This window comes from Parambassis ranga, chromosome 14 (assembly GCF_900634625.1).
Source record: "Parambassis ranga chromosome 14, fParRan2.1, whole genome shotgun sequence".
NCBI classification, from domain to species: domain Eukaryota; kingdom Metazoa; phylum Chordata; class Actinopteri; family Ambassidae; genus Parambassis; species Parambassis ranga.
Genome location: NC_041034.1, coordinates 14,017,416 through 14,035,623, shown reverse-complemented (window position 1 = coordinate 14,035,623; position 18,208 = coordinate 14,017,416). Strand labels below are relative to the sequence as shown.

At 39.9% G+C, this 18,208-nt stretch overlaps 2 protein-coding genes across 3 annotated transcripts; both read left to right on the top strand.

Moving 5' to 3' along the window:
* Nucleotides 1-306: 306 nt before the first annotated feature.
* LOC114446689 (APC membrane recruitment protein 1-like) lies at nucleotides 307-5,416 on the top strand. The gene is made up of 2 exons (XM_028422411.1): nucleotides 307-788; nucleotides 1,436-5,416. The coding sequence occupies exon 2, from the start codon at nucleotides 1,546-1,548 to the stop codon at nucleotides 4,609-4,611; it is 3,066 nt and encodes a 1,021-aa protein (XP_028278212.1). The 5' UTR covers nucleotides 307-788; nucleotides 1,436-1,545; the 3' UTR covers nucleotides 4,612-5,416.
* Nucleotides 5,417-6,292: 876 nt separating this feature from the next.
* On the top strand, nucleotides 6,293-18,126 carry zc3h12b (zinc finger CCCH-type containing 12B). 2 transcript variants are annotated; one of them, XM_028421249.1, is made up of 6 exons: nucleotides 6,293-6,373; nucleotides 9,960-10,747; nucleotides 10,855-10,994; nucleotides 11,063-11,297; nucleotides 11,489-11,595; nucleotides 11,682-18,126. In XM_028421249.1, exons 2-6 carry the CDS (start codon nucleotides 10,116-10,118, stop codon nucleotides 13,103-13,105), a joined length of 2,538 nt encoding a protein of 845 aa, XP_028277050.1. In that variant the 5' UTR covers nucleotides 6,293-6,373; nucleotides 9,960-10,115; the 3' UTR covers nucleotides 13,106-18,126. The 2 variants fall into 2 exon arrangements, with proteins under 2 accessions (XP_028277050.1, XP_028277051.1); XM_028421250.1 differs by lacking the exon at nucleotides 6,293-6,373 and adding an exon at nucleotides 7,904-7,995.
* Nucleotides 18,127-18,208: the final 82 nt, after the last annotated feature.

The following is an 18,208-nucleotide window of genomic DNA, read 5'->3' as shown; positions in this document are numbered from 1 at the left end:
TTTGCAGCGTTCTTCTAGTGTTTACACAAGTATCTTGATGTTTGCAGCACTTACAAAGAAAACCACACAGTACCTGACAGCAAAAGCAACAACTGAGCCACTTCCTATAGCTGAAAAATACTGTGTTATGGTGTAATATATAGTGAGTTGTATTGTAACCATAGCCTATAAATTTCCACACCAATCATGACACTCTGGAGTGAGATGTGTATATAAACGTGTTCACGTTATCACAGCCTGTGATTACGCCCTACGTTACACACATGTTGCGTCACTAACATGCGCCGAGCGGACAGAAAGGGAGATTTGGGAAAATCACCTGAAAAGAAGTCGGGAGAGGAAGTCATCATCATCCAGCATTTAAATGCTGCTTTTATTGTTAACACTCAGAGTGAATTCATCATGCTCGGCCAAACTAGACACAATAATGTAATCCCGGTTCGTCTGGCTTGCGTGTTTTTTCAACATATTGTTGCTGCCGTGTGGTTTTACGTTGCCCTCCGCTAGCAACTGTCAGACTCTCATTACAGCCACTAACTGCAGGGGACACACTGGTGTGTGTGTGTTGTTAACGTTGTTAGCAAGCAAGCTTCCCAGCTAGCTGACGGTAGCTGGAAACAAATGAAACCGTATCTGGGTGAAGCTGCTCCCGAGCACGAATCGAACACAACGCAGCTGCTGTTACCTAAAGTTAAAGCCAAGTTAGCGTCTCCAGAAACCATGCATTGGACGATAACTTCGTCTCCTGGACAAGAAATCAACAACTAACAGTAATTTGCCTTTAGTCGGTAAGTTTGTTTACTTTACGACCCAGTTAGCTTCGTCGTGGTGCTGAGCTAAAGTTGCATTTTAGATGGTAACTGTGGTCTTTGTACAAGTCTATTAGCAGACGCCTATTTTCTTTGTTAACACTGTTGCTTGCCGTGATTTTGACCCATATCTCCAGCCTGTTGCTTTATCACCAGCCCTGACTGTCAGACAATAATATCCAGCCATCAAGTAATTTGCGTAGTAACTGGTTTGGTTTTTACTTTATCCTGTTTATCACTACCTTGCATGCATGCAAGATTTTATAACATGACTGCACATTTACCGCACAACACAGACACTGAAAACAACAGTCGATGCTCGTGTAGCTTAAATGATGATGATGTAAAGAACTTCACTTCATTTGACGACTACACAACAGGTACCTGGTTTAGATCCTATACAAAACATTGAGGATTTTTCATAACAATAAACAATGGCAGCACAATCTAGGATAGTGTTCACCTTCCATTTGTGAAATCACTGCTAGTCACAGGATGATACTGCTAAGTGTTTTGAAAATTAGAAATGCCACCTGATGCGTGTAAAAGTCTTAAATGTATTTACCTCAGTGTTAAATAATTTGAATAATTTAACTGATATTGTGATCTCAACTGTCTCAATACAGGGCTCGTTTCAGATGGAGAAGTAAACCAGAGCTGTCATCCCATCAGCTGATTGTTAAACTTCAGTTATTATGCCTTCTGTCAGGTATTTTTTTCTGTAAATGTGGTAACCATGGCCTCTCGCAAGGTAGACGAGCCACCAAGAGACACAAAGGATTTACCTCCACCCTGTGAACAGCTTTCTCAATGTGGTCCCGATGATATCACTGAAGAGCTTCAGCCTGATGCCACAAATGCAACAGTAAAATCTCAAAAATCTGGAAAATTCAGGAGGACTGCTTTGACCTTTTTTGGAGTACGTAAAAGCATCTGCATTTTACCAAGTTTTTTTGGAGGAAGGAGTAAAAATCCAAACAAGTGGTCTACTAAAAAAGGAATCACCAAAAGCAGAACTCATGATGGGCTAAGCAAGGTTAGTCATGATGACCATCTGAGAAGTGGGTACACCCCAGCTGGAGATTTTGAATATCGCAGCCAGAGGGATGCTGTAGGAGATCGCCACAGTAGCTGTCACAATGAATGTAGTCCCCCGACTGCAGAACAGAAATCACTGACTCTTGGTCGGCAGAAAAAGGGTCTGAGGGGTCTGTTTTACAGTTTTAGGCATCACAGAAATCATAGAAATGTTGGATTAGATAAAACAGAAATGATAGCAATGTCCTCTCCTCACTACATGAAAGAGGTGCCTGTTGTCCACGACAACACCAACCAGTATGTCACAGAGTGCCTGGAATCTGAACCTAATGTGCCTGATGTTGCAGATGTTATATGTGATATTTCCACTGGCCGTGAATGTAGTGATGGAGACGCATTAGAAAGGCATGTGGAGAAAGAAAACCCAAAGTCTGAGCTTGCCGATCAGGTGTGTGATGATACGTCGGAGGAAATAAATCTCATGGCTGTGGTTTCTAGTGAACATGAAGAGATTTCTGGAGGTCACAGCGAGCCTTGCCTTGTTAAACTACAGATGATGTCTGAGCCTATATTAAATTCTGAAACACCTACTGGCTCAACAGATCAGCTTAACCTCATCTTTGGAGAAGTTGCATCACTGAAGAGCTTCGATTCTCTCACTGGCTGCGGGGACATTATTGCAGATCAAGAAGATGACAGCATCACTGAGACTACCGTTTCTGGAGAAAGGAGCAGAAATGGAGGGAAGAGGGCCTCTTGTTATCTTACTTACCAGGGTGGTGGTGAGGAAATGGCTTCACCCGAAAATCTAGATGAAACATGTCTTCATGATTTCTGGGAAAATAACGCTTCAGAGGAAGTCTGCTGTTCTTGCAATCCAGACCACACAGACATAACCACTGAGCTTACAAGTTCTCACAATGTGGACCTGTTGAACAGTAGCAGTGCGCAGCAGGCTAGTGGCATAGACACTTCTTCAATAGCTGATGTCTTAACGCCTCAAAGTGAGCATCAGGAATCAGTTCCAAATAGTGACGAGGGATACTATGATTCAACAACCCCGGGGCCAGAAGATGGGCAAGAGAAAACCGATAGAATACGAACAAGCAGGTTACCCCGGGACAGTTACAGCGGTGATGCCCTTTATGAACTCTTTGCACCTGATGAGAGTCTCATCAGTCCACACTATGAAAACAAATCAAAACTCCAATTGTCCAAACAGTGCAACTATTTAGGCGAGCAAGCAGATGTGGCCGATTCTGCCTTTGTTTCTGAAATTAGTCGACTACAAATAAGTCCTGAATTGTATAAAGTTTGTGATTTCCTAGAGATGCCAAGTACATGCAGTAAATCCTCTGAGCTGGCACAAAGTGCGGCTGGTCGGCAGGAAATCAGTATGAATAAACACTCTAATTTGAATTCAAAACCCCAGGCATCAGTTAAAATGAATAATACAGAAGCAGATATGTTTGAAGAAAAGGGAAAATTGCTTGCTTCCACTGAAAAAAGACCAAAATCCATAAATGCTGACAGCGAAAAAAGGCACAGCAGCTTATCATTCGGAAGCACTTCTGACCCAGACTTTGAAACATTTTGTGAACCCAAAGAGGAACATCTGGAGGAAAACAAGCCTGTGGCTTTACCATACAGAAATATTAATACTCAGTCTGAAGATTGTAACAATGACTTGGATGACGGGCAGACTGTGTGTTTCTCACAAGCACTTGTGGATTTCACAAAACACACTCAAATGCTGAGTAACTTGCACAACAGTGTGGATGATTTGGAAAGAAACTCTGCCTTCACTCCAAATATGGAGGCCTTACCTACCATAGTCACATTTGATGTCGTGGATATGCATAATGAGGGTGAATACGATGAGCAGATTCACATGGAACTGGAAGAGGACATCTCCTCCCCCTATCAGGAATTTGAAGAAAGCTATTTACAAAAAGATGCATTTGCTGAATGTGATTATCAAATGTTGGATCTGTATGAACAGAACATGATCAGTAATACATGGGCAGTTGCTAGTCTCCCACGGCACCTTGGCCTTACAAGAGTCAGTCAGTCCATGCCTAATGCATTGTCTCTAGACAGGAGGAGTAGGTCTCTGGACACTGAGAGCCTTGAGTTGAAGATGCCCGACGCATACCGGGAGAACAGAGCTGCTATCGTTTCATGTCCTCAAACTGAGAAGGACTCTGAGAGAGATTCGTCACCATATTATAAACAGAATGTAGCCGTGTCTGCATCAGAGGTTAGAGACACTAACAGCATTATGGCCTTATCGTGGCGAACAAGGTCAGAAATGGCTTTAAGCCTTCCTCTGGCAGATGGGGAAATCTCTGAGAATGTCCAGAGTCTTAGTCAAACCCAACATAAAATGTTTTCTAGCTCACCTAGCAGTGATTCCCAATGTCTTTACTCTAGCGTGTCGGACAGAGTGTGCTGTGATTTGATCTCACAGAGCACAGAGCCGTACAATAGGCAGTGTGTCCTTCCTCTGCAGTCAGATTCATGTTTACCTCGTAGCACCTTTGTGTACTCTGAAATGATGCAGGAGGTATCTGACGATATTGATGACGATATGTTTTGTAATGCTGCCACTAATTCGCAATCCTATAATCAGTGCGGTAAAGGGAGAACTGTGGCTGACAGGGAAGGCATGTCCCATACTGGGAATCCCCAGAATGCAGGAGCACCCAGGGATGTGGTGTGCCCTGTGGCCTGCAGCAATCTCCCTGAGGCGACCTTTAACTGAAAGGCTCTCCATCGCAAAGTAAACATCTCATGTGTTTGTGCCAACGAGTCCTTTTTTATTCATCCAAAGGTGTTATTGTTGTTTAATTTTTACTTGCACAACTTGTTCTTTTGAAAGGTTTTTGTACACTGTGATAGACAGGAAGTGGTTTGCATTTATTAAAATGGAGAGTCTGTGATGTCAGAGTGTGTCAAGTGCAAATCTCAACATCTGATTTGCACAGTATAAGTCACAAATGTCACATTGTAGCTATTCAAGGGAGCAATTGTTTTATTTTCTTTGGAATGTTCATGCATTCATTTCATCAGCATCTCATTAAGCTACATAGTTTTAGTAGAATGTTTATACGCTCATGTTGCCTCTGTATCCAGGACCCAACAGAAACCACACTTTGGTTAGAGGGCAATCTCAGCCTAACTTTCATCAAACAGTTCTTTGCCAGTTGCCTCTAAACACTTAATGCTTTAAATGTCTGCTAATGTTTGTGTTTACTACTTCTTTACAGCCTTCTATTTACTCCAGTAATATTTAGGCTAGATTGTCATGATGCTACCAGTGATTCTTTCTTGACTGGCCGGATCGGGTCTATGTAATAACCGAAAATATCTCAATCCACAAAATAATGTGTCAAAGTAATACCTTCATAAGATATATTTGACATGCATTAAAATGTTACTGTTTTTTTGGCTTAATCATAATTTTTATTTTTAATCCAGCAGCTATGATAAACAGGTAAATGCCTCAACAGCTTCTCTCTAAAATGATGCACTCCATTCATACATCAACATAATCTTGTGGAATAAGCAAACAGGTAGTTCAATTTAGTTTGGATTAGAAATGTTACAGATAAAGTGTATCTTTTTTTGTGAAAATAATGTTTGGTCAATCTGAGGTCTGTCAGATAATGTAGTTTTTGTATTGCATAATAATGAACAAATGTCAAAGAATTTGTATTTATATTCTCAGCTATTTGTACACTGTATTAGGTATTCAGAATGTTATTACAATATTCTTTTTGAGTTCTCATTTTTGTTATTGTTTGAGTTACAGTGAAAATCTGTTACTGTTCCGTCAGAGTAGAACACTGCCTTACACAAAAATAAACATGACAAGACAATATTTTCATATTGTCTGTTTCATTCCTCTGTGTTCTGATCAGGATTGGGGTGGGGGGGGCGCTACACTCATGCCAAGCATTAACTTTACATGAAGACAAAGCACCACAAGTTGTGTCTATACATACTTTATTGATTCTACAATAAATTAGTATTTTGAGTGTAATGATGCATTGATGGTTCCGCTCGTACAGTATTGGAGCGCACTTGGTTCACAACTAAATGTAAACGAGGCAATAAAACATCTATGCAGACTACACATAAATGATTAAATAAATAACTGTTGGTTTGATTTGAATATAAATATGGATCACATTTATACAAGAAATAATAATACAGCCCAGTTAGGATCCATGATTCTATGATGTTCTTTTTACTCTAGTATTAATACCGGTTTGTAATAATGAATAAATATTTCGGTACTACTCACAAGTTTTTCCACACTGTCGTGGAAGGACTTGATAAATGCCCGATTAAAAGGCTGTGGGTGAAAAAATCACGTTTGTGCCGGTGTTTTGACCCCGATGTCTTTTCACAGTTTAGGCTACTTGTTTCCTTCGCGATATCTGGCAACCCTGAGCAAACTGCGACAGCGCCAATGGCAGCAAAACATAACTGTTACAGGCGAGGAGGATGACAGCAACAAGGTGAGATGAGCACCGTTAGAAGTCATTGATAGCAGTGATATATGTAGACAGAATATATAGAGATGCGTGACGCGTTGTTGTTGTTTCATCTACGTCTAGAATATAAAATGATCGTCAACTTTATCTCAAGTTATTGTAGTATTCCGGCAAGAAATGTTAGCACACGCTCAGCAGCTGAAGCTAATTCCCGTTAGCACACAGGCGTTTAAGTTAGCATGTGATGCTACTGAGTTGGTTATTTACGCTGTACATTAGTTAGCTATGCCTAGATTTGCTACCGTTAACCCAATAGAGCCAGTGGTGGTTGACAAGCGGCACCTTGGAATAAACATTGTTCATTCGCTTTCTTACTATTGATTAACACAGGAAACCGTGGTAGGCCCGTTAGTTTATAAAGCTAATATGTTGACTCTATTTGGCTAAGTAATGTTAGATTAGCTTGTTAGCTTAGCTAAACGCAACTCAAGGCCTAAGCGTGCCAAAGCTGTTTTCTCTAATCAAATTCAGTCTCTAAGGTGACGTCGTGCTCAGTAGTCATGTTATAACGTTTTTCGAAAAAGTATATTGTAAGTATGGGATGTCTTGGACTGTCACAGTGTTTAACCTTCCTCCTTTTCATCCCTCTGAACTCATGATGCTGTTGCTAATGATTCCAAGCACTTCAGTTTTCTTGTATTGACGTGTCAATGAGACCTCTGGTGAATGCTGTAAATCAGTCCACCAAAGTTAATTCAGCAGTTCAGGAGGGTCCAGTTGGTTCACCCTCATCTGGATCCATTTTGAAGGTTTACCTTAGTTGCGTGTTTATGTAGTTTGTTTCATGTGAAGGCAAAAACTGGCAAAATACAACAACTTCTATCCTCACATCTCAGTTTAAGTGCTCTGCATAATACCCTCAATCCTTCCAAAGGTGTGTCATCGGATTGTAGTCGAGGTGTGTTTCTCTGAACACATTTGGGTTTGGTATAAACAAATTAAGCAGAACTTAAAAAGAATCCACATTAGTAGAGAGAAAGTTGGTCAAGCACAGGGAGGATGAGAAATGACATGAAGTTTAATGCAGATGAAGTTTTGCTTAGATGTGTTTTTGAATAAAATGATTGCCAAATTACAACTTCCTTTCTGCTTGGAGCATGAACTTTTAAAGTTAGTTTCTGCAGCATGTGATCATGTTGAGTGGCTATGACAGTTAAAAATAATCAGATGATGAACTGGGCAAACATACACAAAATCTATTGTTCTTTGCTTTGAGCTCAGCACAGGATACAAACATAAAGCTGTCATCTGTATTGAACTGTTACTTGAAAAGGGTCAGTTGTTAGTGTCCTTGTGGTTTGCATGTAAGATTACTAGTGAACAAAAAAAGATTAGAGCAACGATTATCAGTCTGCATTCAGTCTTCTACTTGTAGCAGCAGAGATGTCACTGATCTAATGAGTCAGATGATAGGAGCATAGTGCCATCGTCTGATCAGTGTCAACAGGGAAGTAATAACATCAAATTATTTTTCTTTGGTCCGTGTATTGTGATTTTCTTTGCTTTATGCTGGAGCATATTCATGAAAAATGCTGCTGTTCTACATCCACTTGAAGCTGTTTTTCACCAGAAGTTGTATAAGCAAGGTAAAGGTAGATTTCATTTATTTTCATAGGCAGAGGATTAGAAGTGGTTGTGGTGATTCTGTTTTCTCTGTTTTATGTTTATCTAGCAAATCTACACAATTAACACGTAAGTTAGCAATAACATGGATTTCGTCCTCTGTAAAGTATACTGATGGTTTGCCTCACAGTAACTTTAGTTATTTAAAAAATGTGGCAATAAATGCAGTTTTTTTCTGCTCCATGCTGGATACTATGTAGGGTTTAGCAGTGTAAAAGATGGCTTCATGGGCCTGCTACACTTGTTGCTATGAAACCGATCTACACGAGGCTTTGCGTGTGCAGATAGTCTGGAGGCCTTGCTGAGACTAAGCTTGTGAATCTGGAGGTGGAGGGAAAAGGACTGAAGAGAAATGTATCGATGCGGCCATGAAATGACTTAAATGGCAGTGGGTTGTGTGAGCTTTAGTGCTGTGTTTCTGTCACTGATCCTAGTTTCACAACCATGTCTCAACATAGTTTTCACCTCGTTTTAAGTATTTAAGAGTTCGTTCTCCATGCTTGTCATACAAATTGTGATCAGTATTGAGAGTATGGGCCAATAATGACACCGGACACTGATAATGAAATATCAACCTTAAGGTAACTGTCATTATCTGTGGATGGTGTTGGCATCAACATTTTAATATTTAGTAGTCAGTGCTAAAAGTCAGACAAATGCTTTGGTCAAGATTTTTATCCTGGAATCCAGATTGATTTTCATGTTGTCTATAGTCAGCTTTGACAGAGGTTTAAATAATATAATTTTTTTATTGCAAAAGATGCTGCCTCAAGAGTTTTGATGTAGAGTTGTAGTGCATCTGTAAGTGTTCTGCATTTACTGGCTGCATGAAGAGAGGAGATGAGCTGTGTTTGTGTTAGTCGTGACTGGTAAAAAGGAGTTAGCTGATGACAAGGCTGTGTTGCTAAGCAACGCACATCATGGGCTGTGCCTCTTGAAGCTCGAAGCTGGGTGAATGCTACTCTCTGCAAGACTGGAGAGAAGTGTAGTCTAGTGTATCTGCTTATTAATGCATATTGCCATAAAGATGATTTTGATCACCAATAGGCATGTGTAAAAATACAAACATTAGAACTGTTGACAGAGTTGTATGGTTTATACTGCAGGCTCTCCACAAGTCCTGCATTGCTTTAACACAGCTTTGTTCCCTAAGGAATTGTGTTCAATCCAAATTGTCTGTCGGAAGGCTGGAGGCGCAGGCATGCACTGTCCAGCCCACACTTTGTCTCAGGTTATGTTAACTCATATACTAACCTCATGTGTGTCTGGCTTACATTGTTCTGCAGGACATTGACACATTTTGTGCCAAAAGACTGATTTCATTTTAAGATCAGTACGTTGGAAGGGAAGGGAATTTGAGAGAATTCTGCCTTTTACCACACTACCTGTGAAGTGGGGGTACCTGGCAACATTCTTTTCTTTTAAAGTCCTCCATATGTTTCTCACAACAACAACAACAACAACTGTGACAAACAAGTGTTAGTTAGCCTTAACTTTTTACAAATCTTTGGTTTGTAAATGTGACTAATTACATTTAACCAAGAACAGGAGTGACAGTCAGACTAAAGCCTGCAGTCTTGAACCGCAAACACCACAACAGAGTCAGCTGTTTGGGCAAGTGTCTAATATGTTGCATTTGTCTAAATAATTTTTTCACTTACCCCAGATAACAGTGTTTCCCACCTATGTGGAGATGTTGTTGGTTTGCAACAAATGGGGCACTTTTTCTGAGAAACATTCACAGAGTACACAGGCAGTTGTACAAAGAGGTAAAATTGTAGCAGACTACTGCTTTCTGCAAATAGAATGTAAGAACTATATCTAGTACCAATGCATAACACTTTATGGTTGGATAAACAAAATAAAAAAAAAATACAAATGTTTTATCTAATGTTACATATAATGTTGCTTCTTTTCTCTCTTCCAGAATAACATAATTTGATAGTTTGCCTGCTCACTTTGGGGAGACCGTATTGCTTTGGCCCTACAAAAGCCTGTAGTGCTAAAGTCAAACATTGAGAATGATTGGCTGGTGGAGGTGAGGAAGCATGGGGTGGAAATCTGAGGTGTCAAGACGAACGTGATGACAGCATGGTCCATGGTGGAGAAGCTCAAAATGGAAAAACGCCCATGCAGGGAACAGAACATTGACTCAAGTGAGGCCCAGCATGCCACTGATGAGTCTGAGGATGGAAGCAGCTCAGAAAGCGAATCAGAAGAGCAGCAACACCAGAGGGTTCAGGTGAACAACAGTAGCTGTAGGAAGAGGGAGCCATTGGCTGTCACAAAACCCCACCGACAGCTCTGCCGCTCTCCATGCCTTGACCGGCCCAGTTTTTCCCAGAGTAGCACTGTGCAGGATTTGCGTGAGGATGAGGCCACTGTGGTACCAGGGATCAAGCCTGCCAGTGACAGAGAGTACCAGAGCAAGATGGAATTTGCTTTGAAGTTGGGCTATTCTGCAGAGCAGGTGGAAGCAGTACTCAACAAGCTGGGGGCTGCTGCACTAATCAACGATGTACTTGCTGAGTTAGTTCGGCTTGGAAACAAAGTAGAACCTGAAAACCAACCATGCAGCAGTATGGCCACATCAATATCACGGGCTCCCTGTGTTAAAGAGACTGATAGTCCGGAAGTTTCAGTAGAAGAGGAATCTGTGGATACTTATGATAACCTCAGACCCATCGTCATTGATGGCTCGAATGTGGCAATGAGGTAAGAGCCATATTTAAATGGTCTGTGTCTTATAGAGATATTTTCATCTATTGAATGCTGTTTCCAAGAGGTTTAAGTTTTCCATATAATGTGTTTTTGTTTTATAGCCATGGAAACAAAGAGGTATTCTCTTGCCGTGGTATCCAGCTTGCTGTTGAGTGGTTTCTGGAGAAAGGACACAAAGACATCACTGTGTTTGTCCCAGCCTGGAGAAAGGAGCAGTCCAGACCTGATGCCCTGATCACAGGTACTGAAGCTGTTTTTCAGCCAGTTGTTGTGCATTTACATAACTAACATAGTAACATTCTCTTTCAGATCAAGAAATATTGCGCAAGCTAGAGAAAGAAAAGATCCTGGTTTTCACCCCGTCTCGGAGAGTTCAAGGCAGGAGAGTGGTTTGCTATGATGATCGCTTCATAGTGAAGCTGGCTTATGATTCTGATGGAATTATTGTGTCAAATGACAACTACAGAGACTTGCAAAATGAAAAGCCAGAGTGGAAAAAGTTCATAGAAGAGCGTCTACTAATGTACTCTTTTGTCAATGACAAGTAAGTAACCACAATGCATTTTTTACAGCAGACAAAATACAATGTTAAATGCAGTCTGTTAGTAGTAAAACTTGGTATTTATTCAAAACGCTTTATTATTAGCTGTGGTATAGTACATTTAGTCACTTTTGGTTATTATCGAAGACTAGTTCATTTAATAATGAATCTCTTTTGGATGACTTCGTAATTAGGTTTATGCCACCTGATGATCCATTGGGAAGACATGGGCCAAGCTTAGAAAATTTTCTTCGCAAACGGCCTGTTGTTCCAGAGCACAAAAAGCAGCCTTGCCCCTATGGTAAGTTCTCCTTGACTGTATGTTTGTCCGTCTGTCAGTACAAGTTGATGTTCAATTTTCTTGACTTGCCTCTTTCTTTACACAAGGGAAAAAGTGCACATATGGACACAAGTGCAAGTACTATCATCCGGAGCGAGTCAACCAGCCACAGCGGTCTGTGGCTGATGAACTGCGAGCCTTTGCCAAACTGTCTGCGGTGAAAACAATGAGTGAGGGGGCTTTAGCTAAATGTGATATTGGTCCAGCACCTATAAAGGGTGAGAGCAGCTCTGAGGCCAAACGTGTGGCACCAAAACGACAGTCTGACCCCAGCATTCGTTCAGTGGCCTGTGAACCTCCAGAGGCACTGTCCGCTGTTAGGAAGTCTGAGACAAATTCAGTGCCTTCCCTTGTGTCTGCTCTCAGTGTGCCCACCATGCAGCCTGCCAAGAGCCATGCAGCTGGGGCCTTGAACACACGATCAGCCAGCAGCCCAGTGCCAGGTTCTTTGCAGTTTGCACACAGTTCTCTGGAGCACATGTCAAGTGTACAGTACCCTCCTATTTTAGTCACTAATAGTCATGGCGCCTCTATAACATACAGTGAACAGTTTCCAAAGTATGACTCTGTAAGCGACCATGGATATTATTCACTGCACAGTGATTTTTCAAATATGAGCATGAGCAGCATGCATAATGTTGACAGTTTCTGTAGCATGGAGCACGAGCATGTGTATCAGAGAAATCCCAGCCACTGCCCTGAATCCTGCCTCAGCCATTCAAACAGTGACTCCTTCTCCTCTTATGGGGACCTGTACCCAAGCTCTGTGGACAGTAGTTTAGAGGAGAGTTTGAAGGGGCAGCAGCCGTCTCCCGCTCAGAGTAGGATGCAAGCTTTTACCCATGGATTTCGTCATGAAGTGCTGACAAGGGTACAGAGTTACGGACCAGAGGAACCCAAGCAAGGCCTTCGTAAGCAGTCTGGAGCTCATCTAGCACCACATATCCAGCACACGGCCGTGGGAGCCAGGTCCAGCTGCCCTGGAGACTATCCCCTAACTCAGAATGTCCTCCCACCTTTGTCCTCACAACCCACACGGTCCTTAGGTATGACTCGCATGGACAGCATATCAGATTCAAGACTATATGATAGCAACCCAATGAGACAGAGGCGACCTCCACTGTGCCGTGAGCAGCATGCAAGCTGGGACCCTCTGCCTTGTGGTAACGAGACCTATGGCTATCATTCATATCCACTGAGTAACAGCTTGATGCCATGTTGTGAGCGGGTGATGGTCCGCAGTATGCCAGACAAAATGGAACAAATCTGGAACTCGCCATGGGAGAACCCATCTGCAACTGAGCACCAAGAGCGGTATGTTATCCCAGACCACCAGTATCAGACATATAGAAACCTTTGTAACATTTTTCCTGCTTATATAGTCCACTCTGTAATGGAGAAGAACCCTCACCTGACAGATCCACAACAACTTGCCGCTGTCATCGTCACAAAACTGAGATCATGCCACTGAGCATTTATTATTACAGAATATTAAAACGTGATATGATAAGGGAAAAAAAAACATATTTTGATTCTAAATACAGGCACTTGAAATATGTTGCTGCATGTGCAACATCTGCCCTCAGGAGTTAATCATTTTGTCTCATGAAATCTGGCAAGATTTTACATCAACAAGATGAAGCAGCATGGAGAAAGTTTTTATATGAAGTGTGGTGTAGCTGATATAAGGTTACACATTTTTAGAAATCTGCTTCATAACACATTCATACAACCTGAGTAGGAGCAGCCTAGCAGCATTTATGGTGAATATATATAAAAAAGATGGGCAGAAGATACACACCACAAAAAGACAATAGAAATAATTTCCACATTATTATTTTAATTACATGGTATATAGGAAGCCCATAATTTACATAAACACATTTGACATGCAGAACATGTATACATTTTTAGGAAGTCTTACTTTTTCTTGGTCTTAACCTAACAACAAAAATAATTATTTCACAAATGGTTCCTTTATTTATTATTATTTTTACACGGTTTACTTTCATTTATTTAATATTGCCTGCTGATGGGTTTCATAGTTATGACAGACATTTGTCAAGACAGGAAGTATAACACACTGCACAATGTCCCATACTTGCCTTATTAGATTTGCCATAAGACCACATCCACGTTTGTATGGCATGTAGCTTTTATGAAGATCTTGTTCAGGTCCTGTGAATGTGTTATGAAAGGCATCTAAAGTGTTTCGGGTGCAATGGAAGTATAAATAACCTTGCTTAGGTCTGCCTCTGCTGTAAATAATTCTTGTGTGTATTTTTTGTGCATTTATTTTGAAGATAAGTAAGAAGGAGGTACATGTATACCTCACAGCATGAACTCTGACATTTATATGGCCTTATATCTGAATGACCTCACATTTCAGTCATTGTTTGATTGGTTTCAGTGAAAGTCTCTGTCATTGAAGCCTCCTATGTTCAAATATAAAGCACTATCTCAGTATCTAAAGAGATATATTTTCTCAGCCTCACTTAACAAAGCTACTATTTTGGTAGAATTTGACAGTGCACAAAGCAAGCCAAAAAAGAGATTTGACTTGTACACAAGTGCACATATTTATGTACATATTCACACAAGCCATTATTTCAAAGTCATTTTTAAGCTGCTAAATAATGCCAAAAAGACAGAATTTATATAGTATCAGTATTCTACACGACTTTACATTTTGGTTCACAGGATCAATTGAATTGGTATAAAAGAAGTAACATCTGTGTTTAGATATTTCCTATGGTGTACTGTATAGTTCCCTTTTACATTTAATTGGATGCTACATCCAGGGTTTTCCTATTTATATATTTGTCCAATTTGTTGTGCTGACTCTTTGTGAAAGCATTCAAAGTATCTTTGTTTCAAAAAGTAGCTCCTATGGACAAGTTGTTAGTGGAGCAGTTTGGCTTCAGGTGCAGGATAATTTATTTTACTATTACATGCACTTAATCTGTTTGATAATTACCTGCTGATTCCTGACCCATAAAGGTTCGTATGTCATTGTGTATGACAGAAACCAAGGATGGGAAGGTAATCTCTGTGGTAGCAACCTAGCAAAGGGTAATATTGGTACATCCAAGTAAACACTATAGTCAATAGTGACAGTCAATACTTTCCCTTACACTACCATTGCCTAAATGCTCCAATCAACACAATCTTAACAAGATTGTAATCACGTCACACACCAGGTTTTTTTTTTATATTAGACAAAAAAATTGGAAAATTGCTTCTTGTTAAAATGTATTGAAATTATAATGATGCAGGGCATCTGAACAAGTCATCTAAATCCTCGCCTTAAACTGGTTTCCAACTGACTTTCTGGTTATTTATGTGCATGTAAATGTAGTGACTTTCTGCGCGCGCACAGATGTATCAGATGGAAACGGTGTTTACCATCACAGTTAAATGTTTGCACAAGGAATTCTGCAACAGACTGAATATTTACCTGATGTTACATTTGTCAGAAAACAAATCTGGCTGTAACAGTTAGGCTTGAGTGAGTTAAATATATGGTATCTTTTTTGAGTATGAGGGTTTCAATAAGTGTATTAAAAAAATGAAGTGAATGCTTGAAAGCATGTTGGAGATGAAATTTCCTGTATGGCTTTTTATGGGAGGCCGGACTGCTTAATATACAGATGTACAATACACATGCCTGCAGCCAGTCTCCAAGGATCATGGAAGGTTTGGCTGCCTTTGCCTTGCAGCACATTGCTCTCAGGATGCTTTCAGTTTTCTAATTTCAAGACCTTTCCTGCCAAAAACCAGTGGTTACTGGCAAGAGTGTGCTCTCATCTAGTAGTGATATATTTTGTGAAAATCCTACATGTAACATGTAGTACTTTACAGTTATACAGTTATGTACAGTTAAAACATAAAGATGGCAAAAAAAAAAAAGATGTTTAGATCCTTATTTACGCACCTTGACATTGAGAACGTAAGGATGAATTTATGTGGTGCAACTTAAATTAGATGAAGAAATATTAGCACAAGGCTGTCCGTGTAGCCATAGCCTGTACAAAGGAGCAGATTCAGATTTACTGTTCACATTCTGATTGTCAGAGAAGTGTTAAACCATGGCCGTTAACGTAGGTGGGCCTATAGATTACTGTTGAATACTAACCAGGGTGACCCCCAGTTCATCTTGCCAAACTTATCTCTTGCAGTATTCCTCAGATTTGAGCAGCAGTCCAGAGCTTTTGTCACCACCTCATGGCAGTGACAGCAATTGCTGCAGACACAGCGTGACTCAGGGTCTGATTTTAGTTCAGCAGTCCTGGGGTAAGAGCTGTGCTGACCCAGTATTCCCTCTTCTTAATCATAAACTTTTATTGGATGTTTATTTTTTTTCTCCACCAGCAATAAATTTAGTTATTCAGTCCAGTTATGGACATTGTTGCACCACATGAAGCCAACCTTATAGCAGGGTCATGCTTATAGTGCATTTAAAGGGAAATGCCACTTAATTTTGAGCATTTAGGAATGGTGCCTCCTTGGCCTGCCATAAATCACATGGTTGAACATTACAAATTTACAGCATAGTATCTTGTTTGTTTTGAGTTGTTTAAAAATAAGTGATAGTTAACAGGGTTTGGAAATAATGTTGAGCTAAAATTCAAAAGTGTGAAAGTTCTGTTTTATCCGATCAGACCAAGTTCTGACAACATCACAGAACCGTGTATATTTATTAAAAGTGTTAAAAATGACATTAGTAGAAGAATTTTTAAACTGAGTGGTATTACTCTTTAACAGGGCTAATTATGTGAGCCTGACTTTGTCTCATTGGTGGTGCTTTAAAAATATAGATTTCTTTATAGTGTTTAGGTACAACTGTGGTATATGAACAGACATAAAGAAAAAAAAAATACTGTTGAATGTGTTTTGCCCAAATGAACTTTGGGCTTTGCTGACTTTGTTTTTTCATGAAAAAAGACAAGGCCACTTTAGGCTGGCTGTCTGTTCATGAGAAGGTGAAACAAACTGCCTAATGTTTCTTCATGTGAAACAATCAGATTGCAAGGCTGCTGTCAAGGTTGTTTCTGACATTTGGCTAAAAGTTTGCGTGCCATCCTTTTTCTTGAAGTGAAGTTTAATTCTCAAGAAAAAAAAACAACTTGTTCAAGTTCTTATTTGCTGTCACTAATAAAAGGTGCAGCTATAAATTTCAAAAACATGTTTCTTAGTGATAATGAGATTCTGAACATATAGTCCATTGCCCAAACAAAATTGTGTTTAAAGAGCTACACTCCACTACACACAGATCAAGACTTATGTGTGTGTGTGTGTGTGTGTGTGTGTATGTGAATTATTCCAGAAAGGTCATTTTTAGTATGGAAACCAGTGTGTTACACTGCTTGAACTTCACTGTTAAGCACTCATGTGGGTTTAACAAAGTTCAATGTGGTTGTTTTCCCCAGATGCACATATAAGAGGAGAAATGTAGGGACTGTTTTTCAATTTAGAGATATCTAAATCTCATTTAAACACTCTTTTTGATGGGCAATCAAAAAAATAAAAGCATCATTATTACAATAACAGAGTTTGACTAATATCAGCATCTTGCCATTAACCTAAAGGCCAGAATGTTGCTTCATTTCTCTCCCTTTCTAAGTGCCGCAAACAACTAAGCCACAAATGTCTAGAATTGACTTTTGCTTGTTGATACAAATTGTATCTATACCTTGAATGTAACAAAATATGAAATGTATAGTATGAATATAATAGTTTTATTTAAATAAAAGGGGAAAAAAATCAATGCCATAATGTTTGTGACACTGTGTGTCACTGGGAGTAGCCCATTGGTATGTACTAATTCTTACTGGGTACAGTAGTTAATTTACAGGGACGTTTACGTGCTACCTACAAGTGCACAGATACCCTGTGTACAGCAGTAAGCATCATGTCCTCTCTGTACATAGTCACACGTGTGTGTGTATATATAAATATATACATTATATATAGAAAGCAATCTGTAAATGTAACAGTAACAGTTAAGTTGTTCAAATAATTATGATCATTTTAGTGTTGTAACCTGTGCACCTTGGTTAAGTGCATCTATTTCCTCCGAGCTGACACGTCTGCTTTACGATATTTTAATGGGAATTTCAATATTTTTGCATATATTTTGCCCAATAAAAAATGCCAAAGTTATTTTTGGATGGCTTTGTCAGACACGATTTCACATGATTGAACACACGGGTTGTCATGCAATGAATACTGTGTTTCAGAGTAACGGTGTTTTTGTTGTCCACACCCTGTGAGCTAAGAGCAACCTAACTCCAAACATATATCAGTAACATGCCATAGTGGCTAACAATGGTTAAAGGCCCAAAAAAAAAATGTAGACACTTCCAGTCTATCATAGACTGACGGCGACAGCAGTATCCTGTACCATACTGATTCCGATTGGTAAATCAGTGCTAGTTTTTATTCAGATTTGTGTTTGATGTTTGTTGCTCTTTCAGGATACAGATTTTTTTTTTTAAACTGGGATTTACTAACTGGGAGTGTTTGACAGTTGATTTAATGAGGCAGAGGTGTGTTGAATTGTGAGTTCTTTTGA